The sequence below is a fragment of the Portunus trituberculatus genome, chromosome 17 (assembly GCF_017591435.1).
Source record: "Portunus trituberculatus isolate SZX2019 chromosome 17, ASM1759143v1, whole genome shotgun sequence".
Taxonomy (NCBI): domain Eukaryota; kingdom Metazoa; phylum Arthropoda; class Malacostraca; order Decapoda; family Portunidae; genus Portunus; species Portunus trituberculatus.
In genome coordinates, this window is record NC_059271.1 from 17,420,056 (window position 1) to 17,432,199 (window position 12,144).

The 12,144-nt window shown below is 39.1% G+C and overlaps 2 protein-coding genes across 2 annotated transcripts in view; one reads left to right on the forward strand and one right to left on the reverse strand.

The window, feature by feature from the left end:
* The first annotated feature begins 2,045 nt into the window (after positions 1-2,045).
* On the forward strand, positions 2,046-4,780 carry LOC123504767 (secreted frizzled-related protein 3-like). Its single transcript, XM_045255572.1, is given in 7 exon segments — positions 2,046-2,075; positions 2,077-2,284; positions 2,561-2,590; positions 2,758-2,826; positions 3,175-3,340; positions 3,548-3,653; positions 3,772-4,780. Coding segments are annotated over 7 exon segments (816 nt in total). The 3' UTR covers positions 3,979-4,780.
* Positions 4,781-5,243: 463 nt separating this feature from the next.
* LOC123504765 (organic cation transporter protein-like) overlaps positions 5,244-12,144 on the reverse strand; it is a 12,345-nt gene continuing 5,444 nt past the window's right edge. Inside the window, exons 3-11 of the mRNA XM_045255570.1 lie at positions 11,647-11,750; positions 11,197-11,351; positions 10,850-11,059; positions 9,531-9,619; positions 8,900-9,015; positions 7,618-7,829; positions 7,003-7,184; positions 5,948-6,123; positions 5,244-5,648 (exon numbers count right to left, since the gene is read on the reverse strand). Of these exons, the coding sequence (XP_045111505.1) occupies positions 5,480-5,648; positions 5,948-6,123; positions 7,003-7,184; positions 7,618-7,829; positions 8,900-9,015; positions 9,531-9,619; positions 10,850-11,059; positions 11,197-11,351; positions 11,647-11,750 (1,413 nt within the window). The 3' untranslated portion in view covers positions 5,244-5,479. The remainder of the gene's footprint in view (positions 5,649-5,947; positions 6,124-7,002; positions 7,185-7,617; positions 7,830-8,899; positions 9,016-9,530; positions 9,620-10,849; positions 11,060-11,196; positions 11,352-11,646; positions 11,751-12,144) is intronic.

The following is a 12,144-nucleotide window of genomic DNA, read 5'->3' on the forward strand; positions in this document are numbered from 1 at the left end:
TTATCCTTTTTTGCACATAGACACAATACACCTGCATATTCCGTGCTGCCAGACGCACAATATTATCTATTTATATGGAAGTACTTTATAACAGTCTCTCACCATCTCTTAGTCATTTACTTCCACTTCATACTGGTGCTGCTATAAACACTGACAAGGCGGGGAGCATCGCGAAGTACAATATTTTTCCGGTGGTGAGCGGTTCCTGTATCTTGCAAGACCTTACCAGTGGAGAGGCGGGACAAGTGTTGAGACGAACATCAGACACCGAGTTGTGTGGTCGGTAGTAGAACACTGAAGCACAATAAACTGAGTTACCATACTGCACCTTGCTCCTGGCGACGTGTGTGTGAGGACATCACAACAAATCTTGTTACGCCAGGTCTGTAGATCTGCATGTACAGTGTGACGCCCTCCAACGTTGCAGGTGTGAAACAACTGTTATAAAGTTGTTTATTTTTTTCTCGGAAAAGTCACTTCCACAGCTGATATTTAGATTATACACTAGCAAACAAGTGATACACTCATATGCCTATACTGCCTCAGCTAATGAAGGTATTAATAACGTATCCCTGAATATTACGGAGTTTGGTTTTGTTTTCATTTTTTTTTTCACGTATCATCTCTTTTTCGTATTTGATCCTCTACCAAGGATAGTGTTCAAGCGAGTGGCGCCTGACAGTTGTCACTCACGTTGTCTGGAAGGTGATGGTGAGCGAACGACTGCGGAGTGGTGGCAAGTGTTAACCGGGTCAGGCGAAAAGACGTGGCGTTATTCTATTCCTGTGATCAAACAGTAGCCGGCACGAAAAGGTAATGAATCCTACTGGAGTATACCTGTGATGAGTGTAGAAATTTTGAGGAGCTTGTTTCTCTTGTCATCTTCTATAAACCTGCACTCGCTTCAGGACGATTAATTTCGGAAACGTGCGACGAATGTTGGTTTTGAGGAGGCGGCGCACAATGATGCAGCGTGGGCGGAGAGTGTCTGCTGCCAAGCAAACACAAAAACCCTCTCAGCGCTCATAATGACCAATAAAACGTTTCAACCGGCCACAGCTGACGACAGTGTACCCTTCAGTACCATTCATGGTTTGTGTGTGTGTGTGTGTGTGTGTGTGTGTGTGTGTGTGTGTGTGTGTGTGTGTGTGTACGCGCGCTGTAAATATGTATATGAAGAAATTTTTGGTTGGTTTTATTTGATATATTGTGTGAATAAATAATATACAAATGTCTATTATCATTAAGGATTATGATTTTTTTTTTCAGTTTCAGCTCACATAGCAGACTGCCGTGTTTGTCTGTCCATCAGACACTGGCGTCACCCCCCAGCCCTTCCACCAGTCCAAGCCTTGACGTCGCGCTCCAGGGACCAGCTAGTATCAGCATACAAAAGATGGTCTACCGAAGACCTTCAGGGACGCTCCCTTTTCCTAGTGTGTATTTGTGCATCCCTGGGCCCCGGGTAGTGGGCATGGTAGCCGCCGTGATGTGCAGCTTCCTAGGCACAGTTCTGGCACAATTTGGTCCTCAGTGTGAAGAGATAAAGATTCCCATGTGTCGCCAAATGCCGTATAACCTTACACGGATGCCCAACCTCCTCCACCACTCCACGCAGGAGAATGCACAACTGGCCATCGAGCAGTTCAAGGTGAGGATCATGCTTGCAGGCACCTCACGCGCTACTCTGCTTTACAAGCCTTCACTCGTAAAACTGTTCATTTGCATAGGAGTACACACAACGTACAAATAACGATAGGTAGACAGACAAACAGACGGAAAGATAGATAGACAGATTTACATAGATAAGATAAACAGGTAAATAGATAAATAGATAGATGAGTAAAGAAATGAATAAATGAATAAATAATCTAATAGCATTACGATAATGAAAATAATAATAATAATAATAATGATAATAATAATAATAATGATAATAATAATAATAATAATAATAAGAATAATAATAATAATAACAATAGTAATAACAGATAATAAAACAAAAAACTGTCTGCTTCAGTAACTCTATTTCCACAGCTTTTGGGATGGACCAAGTGTTCGGATCAGCTGGAGTTTTTCTTGTGCTCCATGTACGCTCCGATCTGCACGCTGGACTTTGTGAGTGAAGCCATCCCGCCCTGTCGCAGCGTGTGTGAGGCCGCGCGAGAGGGATGTGAGCCCCTGTTGGCCAAGTTTGACATCCCGTGGCCGTCTGCCCTAGCCTGTGAAGCCTTGCCCTGGTACGACCGTAGCGTGTGTATCACTCCCCAGGCCATCATCTCTGGTGAGTGTGTGTGTGTGTGTGTGTGTGTGTGTGTGTGTGTGTGTGTGTGTGTGTGTGTGTGTGTGCGTGCGTGAGAGAGAGAGAGAGAGAGAGAGAGAGAGAAAGAGAGAGAGAGAGAGAGAGATAATGAACAACATAACATAAAACACACACAGCCACATACACATACACACACACACACACACACACACACACACACACACACATACACACGTCACCGCCTCTTAACATCACACTGACAACTTTTTTTTTCCTTTTGCATCGTCTCTCCACCAGACGTGACGCCTCCACCTCCAAAAGAAGAAGGTAAACAAGTTGCCATTACGTGCTGCACATGTTAAATAACTTTATCAAGTGGAATTATTCAATACAATATCGAATATCATCTTATTTCTCTTCTCCTTCCTCTGAGACGTATTTGCGTTGATGTCTGAATCTTACACCTACGTTGTTTTGCTCCCTTCCCTGATCAGCTCCATGTCTGTGCCAGTCTCAGCGAGGACTTCGCAAGCGGCTTTATCAGAAGGCTGGGTTCCACTACGGTAAGTTATTTTATATCCTCTTTATTCTGTCTTACAAGTCAACAACATCAGTACACAAAGGTTTAATACAAGCCTGGCAGTGGAAGTGCGGGGCTGACATTGATAACTACTAATTGCTTTCTAATTTTTTTTTTTTATTTTGCCATTATGTGACTCAACGCTAGGTAACTGTTCCGGGATATAGATATCTTATAAGATCCACTAATGTGAAAATGAACGGCATATAATATGTTGTGTTTTATGCTTCTTATACTGCTACGTTACGACGCATTAAGAATCCTGTTTGCGAATCATTTGATCAATCAATCACTTTCTATGCCCTGAATGACACATCTTTTTCTTTTTCAGCGGTGCGTGGGATCGTAAAGAGCGTGGACACGTTTGGTGAACTGACCCTCACGACGGTAGCGGTGAAGGAGGTGGTGCGGGAAGGCCGGGTGAGGGTGGCGATTGGTGAAGACGGACACTTGTGGACCAACCGATCATGCGTGTGCCCATCACTTGACATTGATCAGTGAGTACCTTCTGCTAAACTGTACACTATGAATTGACACTGATATTGTCCTTTTTCTATTCCTTCACCACCACTAGATGAAAACTATGTGCCGCTTTTATTCTTTTTTCTTTTTCACTTTATTTCTTTCCTTTCTTTTTTCTTCGATTTCATGTTTTTAAGTTTTTAGTATTACCTCTGTGCTAACATATCTCCACGTCCTAACAGAGAGTACTTGATGCTGGGGTGGGAGGATTTCGCCAATAGCTGCCTCCTGTTTCCTGAGGGCAGTCTCGCACTCCACTATAGGAAGAAATACGCCAGGAAAATCAAGGTAGGTTATCTTCTAGGACTTTTCGAGGTTGCTACCACCACCATCACACTGCCAACTTTACTACTACTACTGCTACAGGAAAGGAACATTCATGACGTTCTGCTTACATGTTTTGCAGAAATGGGAAGCTGAAGCCACCCCCACGCCTGTCCCCAGCACCAGCCCCGCTCACTATGCCCCCACACCTGCCCGTAGCCAGGTCAGAAATATTTACAAAAGAAAAAAGAAGAAGAAACGAAGGAGAAGGAGGAGGAGGAGAAGGCGAAGAAGAAAGGGAAGACTCGCTGAAAGACGTGGGCAGGAGGAAAAGACAAGAGGGAGGTGACAAGAGGACCATCATGACCGCAGCCACTGATCATTGTTACATTGCCGTCTGTCAACACTGCAGTTTATAACTATGTGAAATCTAACATACTGTATAGTTTTCCTTCATATATAGTCTAAAAATCACACGTATATGCACCATACGAGTAATGAAACAAGTGAGTAATGTACAACAGGCTCGTCTCTACTCAATATAGATTCAGTTCCGCTTGTCGAGAAGTACCGAACTTATTTTACGTGCGGTTCTGAAACACTTCTGCTCTATATCCTCACTAAATTCATGACTATTCGAAGTTACATAGGTTTGTAAGAGTGTTTTCATGGTTCTAGTGATATTTTAAGTAAACTTCCACATGAATGATAAGAGAAACATTCTTGGAAACTTGGCAAAATCTTGAGAAGCCAGCAAATCATCTCTGTGACCTTTGAGAAAAGTCGTGACGAGAGAGCAAAAGCGTTTTAGAATACGTTCCGTACTGCGTTCAATTATGGAGGGTTAGGGGTTCATGCTCAGTAACCTGAATGAATCGACTCAATCACAGGAAAAGAAAAAGTATTCTTCGAATACCCAACTCATATGTTCCCAGTGTAAATTTTAGCAATATCGTTTGTTGCTAGTGATAGAACCACTGACGTCGTTTTCAAGGGTGTTTGTATGATTCCGGTGATAAGTTTTGTCACGACTGCATCATCAAAGAAAAACACCCATGACAATTCTCCTTCTCATCCTCCTGGGTCTTATACGTACAGTACACGTGTGTAGTTGCTTTATATTAGCACTGTTAATAAAAGTTTTACTAGAATCAAGTTTTCTTAATTTCTGATAAAATTATACTATAGCGAATTTTTTCCAACTAATATTGTTCGGGATATTGGTCTAGAAGAAACGAAACCAACTAAAACTAAACAAAATATAAGAAAAAATAATAAAACGAGAGAGAGAGAGAGAGAGAGAGAGAGAGAGAGAGAGAGAGAGAGAGAAGAGGAAGAGGAAATGCAGGGAGTGACTTTTAACTTCACTGCCACCACCACTACCACTATCACCATACTCACCATCAATGAAAAAAAATCACCTTTTACTTTGTTTTTGCTCTGCATTACGTGCAATGCTACTATCCAAGCATACCATAATGATGCAGCGTGGCACAATCAATGATTGCCTGAGTATTGTTGAGAATGACTGATGACCAAAGACCAACATATTCTGAAACACTTCTCAACCGCGCTTCCACTACATTCAAGAGGTTGTAGTTGAAGGTACTGGGCTTTTTAAGGATATTTATATAGTTCTGGTGGGAAATCAACATTTCTACATTATTAACAAGAGAAACACTCCTGAGAACCCGGCAAATCATCTTTCTAACCTTTAAAGATAGTCGTGGTAAGAGAGGAAAGTGTTTCAGAATACAAACCTATGATGCAAAGTGCATGTGTGTGTTTTCTATATCCCTGACCGTCTCTGCATAAGTTTGAGGGCGGGAGCGGACCAAGAAGGGAGTATGTCAGTCCAGTATGGGTAAGTAGATGACCTCTCTGCGGTGCCTGATGAGGGATGAGCGGTAGGTCTCGCCACGCAGGGAAGCTCTTAGGCTGGACCGGTGGCGGATGAAAGACGGCTGCTGTCCAATCTGCCCAAGGCTTAGCGAATGTGTGGGTTGTGTGGATTGCGTGCTGTGCGGGGAAAAGCAGAAGACGATGTTGGTTAGATTTAAAGGCAGTGATTAATGATATATGCATTATACAAAAGAGTGCATTGCGGTGGTGGAAAAAAAAAATATGAAGCAAAAACAATTGTTGTCAGTAAAGATTCAGGTATCATAGAACATAATATCTTAATTCTACCTCAAGTAATAAACATATCCTTGTTGTCTCACATTATCCCATCCCTCTTCCTAATTCCATCAAAACTTCCCACAAGGTTAGATGGTGTGAGGACATTTTGAAACCATCACTACTCTCCTTGTACTTACTCCTCAGCGATACAAGGGAAGTAACAGAATTTCTGATCCTTGCCGAACTGCTCTCCGTCTGCTAGCGTCTGAGGTAAGTCCCTGTGCAGCGTCTCCGGCAACAGCAGGGCGATGCATCCCCCGGCCACGGCAGCCACGCCCAGGACTACCAGAGGGATGAACTTGTTGATCGAGCCCTGTGCATAGGAAAGTTTTACGCCTTCAGGTCTCAGATTTACATGGACTTTGTCACTGTTAGAGATGAGGAAGTAGATATGTAAGTAGTATAGGTGTGAGAAGCAAATTTAGGACATGTGCGTTGATTGTAATTGCACGTCACACACACGCAGGCATGGCCAGCATCATTATCACTCCTTTATCATTGCACAATCTATCACATCTTCTGAAATACATACAACTTCACTCATTGACACAAATACATGCTAATGTTAGATCTCCCTTTTGCTGTAAATTTCATATATATATATATATATATATATATATATATATATATATATATATATTTTTTTTTTTTTTTTTACGGTAAGGCCTATAGCGCCTGTAGGCACACTTGAAGAGTGTATTGGAAGCGCTGTTCAGCTTCCGCCCATTAGTGGCGCAAGCAATTTCAGTTAAAGTGGTACCCATATTAGGGCCCATATCACCGCCCAAGCTCATCTTGAGTGTAACCACCTAGAACCTGGGTATCATGGTGATATGTAGGTAACTTTAAACCCACTCGACAAATGGCAAAGTGTTTTAAGGTTGTACGTGGTGGGATTCGAACCTACGCGTGGACGTCTGCCCGATCCCACGCTCACCACCTTATCCACTATGCCACCGCCTCCCTAAAAATGAGGCAAGTGGATGAATTATGTAAAGAAAAAAAAAAGAAAGGAAGAAAAGAATAATAGAAATAAAATGAAATAGAAAATAAACAAAGGAATAGATAAATATAAAATAGATAAATAAATAAATTAATTGATATAGATAGGTAGAAATAATAAAGCAAATACATAAGTAAAGAAAATAAACAAATGAAATTGATATTCTTAATGTATGACGACCACACTCACCATGTACACGATGACTGGCGACAGGAGAGCGGCCACATAACCCGCGATGTGCACGCCAGCGACACCCTGCGCCCGCACCACTGTCGGGAGCAGTTCGGCGGCGTACTGCAGGCCGATGTTGTAGGTGATGTTGACGCAGAACCTCCCTATGATCGCCAGCATCGCCACGGCCAAGGGATCGCCTGATGGGAGGGAAGATACATCGTTAGCGTATTTGATTAACTGTGAGATCGATAAGATAATAAGGATTGAAAGAGTTTGCTATAGTTGTTAGAGAAGTACAAGCATGTCTCCGCGGTGTCAGTGCAGGAAAGGACGATGAATCTGTGGTCTAATCTTGACAATATCAACGAGCTCTGGTGTATGTTACTGGAGTCTTTAAGAGTATTTTCAATATTGCAATGATGGTTTGATGAATATTCTACATCGTCACTTGGAAAAAAAAAATCCTATGAGAACCCCACTAACAATGAGGCCTTTGATGAGAGAACGATGCATTTAAGAAGGACAGGCATAAATATATAAACGATCAATCTCTTGGACTAATTACACAACACACATCCCTATACACGCCACTCTGGGCTCGCTCCTCCTTCAGTCCGGTGGTAGCAGTACCTGGGAAGGCAAGAGTGAGTATGCTGAAGAACCCAGAGAACAAAAGGGTGCCGAAAGCCAGCCAGCGACGCCCCCAGCGGTCGAGGGTGGCAATAAGGAGGAGGTCAGCGGGAAGCTCCGTGGCCGAGGCAATAGTGAAGGCCTTGAACACGTCCATAGGAAGATTAGCTACGTTCCTCGCGTGGCCGTCGTACACAATGCTCAGTAACATCCTGTGGGAGGGAGAAGAAGGCAGGGAGACGTTAAGATACACACTGCAGGAAAACAGCAGGTGATGCATGTTAATCCACAGAACTAGAAGAAAGTTACCGGCAAGAAATAACATAGAGTTGTTACACTGAAATTGTTTCAGTTATTCGCAAGGGATGTATACATAGTAGAGTTAGAGAATTTATTTTAAAATCGGAGAGCTGAATAAACCTTTTCTTAGAATAGTAACATTGATATTGGATAAATGAGAAAAAAAAAGAGATACGGTAGATATATAAACATTCGCGTGTATTTAGATGTAAAGGAAGGAGAGTATTCCTGATTGTAAAAAGTACTACAAAAGAGGCTATTTATAGAGAGGTTGGGGCTGAAAATGAAAGACTTCAGATCAACGTAAAAACACAAAAATTAAGAAGATAATGGCAAGTGGTGAAATACTTGTAAATCACATAAGCTATTCAAGAATATAGATATTCACTAATGAAGAAACGTATAAGCAACCAGAGTGATTCATCGGTATGTTATTTAATCTCCAACTGGTTCATACTCACTAGCTAATTCAAATACTTATCTAAAGCACATCACAGGAGCACCGGCTGGCTGCGGCTTCCTCCTTGCGTCGGGGGATTGTTCTTGTCCCCCCGACAAGGTGAGGAAAGAAGCCTAATCATTGTGCCCTATTGCGCGTCTCCTTTGAACTGTGTGGTGTTCTTTGTTACCATGAATGGCTGTGTTATTACGGTTTATCTGCTATGTTTTGAGATGGGAGTTCCAACGTTACATTTGTATTCCGTCTCTTTTTCACGTATCTTTGTGATCTTTTTTGATTAATTAATTAATTAATTTATTATCTTTTTTAACTGTAGGAAACATAATTAATGAAAAGAAAACAAAAAACAAAATAAAACTAAACTAATTCTTCATCAACACAGAGACACACCGGAATGAACAAAGACCTCTAGTGTAAAACAAATATCATAAAAGTCCAACTAGGAAAGGTTGCGAGAAAATACGAGTAGGCAAAAAGCTCTTTCCTATAACGACGTCAACATGGATATGGACGAACACTCACCACAGGACACTGGCGGCGATGGTGATGCGGCGTAACCTGGGAGTCTTGAAGAGGTCCAGGATTGACGCTGAGAGGTCTTTGGTTTTGGTGTCTTTCAACTCCTGCCGAGCGGTCCTCTGTGGGGACAGGCAAGACTCGCTATTAGGTGTCTATTCGCTTCCAATTGTGGGTCAGCATGGGCTTTCGACTATAAAAAGGACTATTCTCAAAGACCACAAAGATAATCAGCTTAGTTCTCGTGGAATGTTTTCCAATTGGTGATGTGGAATCAACAGAATTTGATAAAAATATCCTTGAAAAAAATCGAGGTGTTTAGGATAATGATCTATGCCTTCTCGCTCTTGTGGTCTTCCTGCATTGGCCTTTTGACTCATACTAGCATTTCTGTAACTCAAAAATTTAGACGATTTTAGTGGGCAAACTATAGCTATATAGGGACTAATCGATTTTGATATTCACTAGTGTCTTTCGAAATGTTGCTATGATACTGCACCCGAAAATTTTAACAAGCTTGAGGAATAATGGTAGTATAACCCACACGTATACAAAGACATGCTGAAGAATGAATAGGTCAGAAATCGTAGAAGAGGTGAAGTAATGATAAACTTGCATGGGCTGTTCAGGAACTCACCCTGAGGCCCTGCACCATATTAGGAGGGATGATTCGACCGTTCAGATTAGCAATATTCTTCAAAATCTTGATTGTTTCCTCCACCCGCCCTGGAAGAAATAATATATATATATATATATATATATATATATATATATATATATATATATATATATATATATATATATATATATATATATATATATATATATATATATATATATATATATATATATATATATATATATATATATATATATATATATATATATATATATATATATATATATATATATATATATATATATATATATATATATATATATATATATATATATATATATATATATATATATATATATATATATATATATATATATATATATATATATATATATATATATATATATATATATATATATATATATATATATATATATATATATATATATATATATATATATATATATATATATATATATATATATATATATATATATATATATATATATATATATATATATATATATATATATATATATATATATATATATATATATATATATATATATATATATATATATATATATATATATATATATATATATATATATATATATATATATATATATATATATATATATATATATATATATATATATATATATATATATATATATTGTTCACCGGCTCCCCGATGCCAATCTCACCCGTTTAACCGCTGAACGTATATATATATATATATATATATATATATATATATATATATATATATATATATATATATATATATATATATATATATATATATATATATATATATATATATATATATATATATATATATATATATATATATATATATATATATATATATATATATATATATATATATATATATATATATATATATATATATATATATATATATATATATATATATATATATATATATATATATATATATATATATATATATATATATATATATATATATATATATATATATATATATATATATATATATATATATATATATATATATATATATATATATATATATATATATATATATATATATATATATATATATATATATATATATATATATATATATATATATATATATATATATATATATATATATATATATATGAGAAAACATTGCAATGCTTTGCTATAAACAAAATTTTACTTGATTATTATGAACACATGAACAGAAACTTTTTTACTCAAAGTCCACGAAGATTGAAGTGAAATAAATACCTCTAATCTGTGGAATATCAAATGCTGAATTTGATAAAACACCATGATCACAGAACAGAAGATGCGGGCTTCACCTTGAGACATGAGCCAGCGAGCGCTCTCTGGTAGTATCCAATGAGCGATGCAGGATGTTATCATAGGCACGGAGGCAAGGGCAGTGAGGAGGCGCCAGTTAGCCACCCAGAGTGCCAGCCACGGCAGCGCCACGGTGGCCCCCATGTAGAAGAGCGCGATGGCAAGATTGGCCACTAGAGTGCGCCGCAGAGGCCCAACATACTCCAATACTGCACAGTGGAACATGAAAGACTCCACGTGAATTCTAATGATTAACATTTTGCTCCAATTAACAACTTTTAGGCAAGTTTTCTCATCAAACAATGCTATACGTAGTTGACCATAATAGAAGAGGAAGACTGCATACCTAGTACATACATCATGACGAAGATGTTGTCGAAGGTCATGCCTGCCAGGAACCTGTATGCAAGGAAGTCTGCTAAGGAGGTGGAGAGTGCCGTCAACAGCGAGGCGAGCGCAGCCAAGATGTTTGTGGCCACCATCGCGGGCACCCGACCATACCTGCCACCCACACGTCATTAACATGACAGTGACTTTACTGCTTTATGCAAATAAGGATCCGTAGCAGCAGTACATAATATTACAGCAACACACGTATATCACTAATGTATACACCAAACACATTGTACACCTATAAAGAATAACATCTTTCCTGTCACTGTCTTTGAAAAATGTATTCCAATCTTGTACTAGATCCTTCTGTTAAACCTGAGGAGAAGCCATGATCACTGTAAAGCGTCCGTAAAAGTTGCTCTCCCCTATCAGTTAGCCGCGCATCCACTGTACGCGTACTCACCTGTCCGCCGCCCATCCGAAGAGCAGCCCACCGAACACCGCCCCGATAAAGAACGTGGACTGGGCCAGCGTTGCATACCAGTCCTTGTCACACACCCAGTCCAGCTGCAGACCAATGAACACATTCACTCACGCAGCTTCGTGAACTTATATAATATACATGAATATTTCTTACGAGGTTATAAACAACACCGAAACCACCAAAAAACCAACAACCACTACCACCACCACTTACAAGGGATTAACAGTAACACGTGAAGGGTAGAACTTGTGCATCTAACGTTCGTGAACAGAATATACTACCCACTACTACTACTGCTACTGCTACTACTACTACTACTACTACTACTACTACTACTACTGCTACACACTACTACATAAGAACATAAGAAAGGAGGGAAGCTGCAAGAGGCCGCCAGGCCCATACGAGGCAGTCCCAGTGTGCTCAACCTACCTAACTCCATCTATCTTCCCCATCCATGAATCTATCTAACCTTCT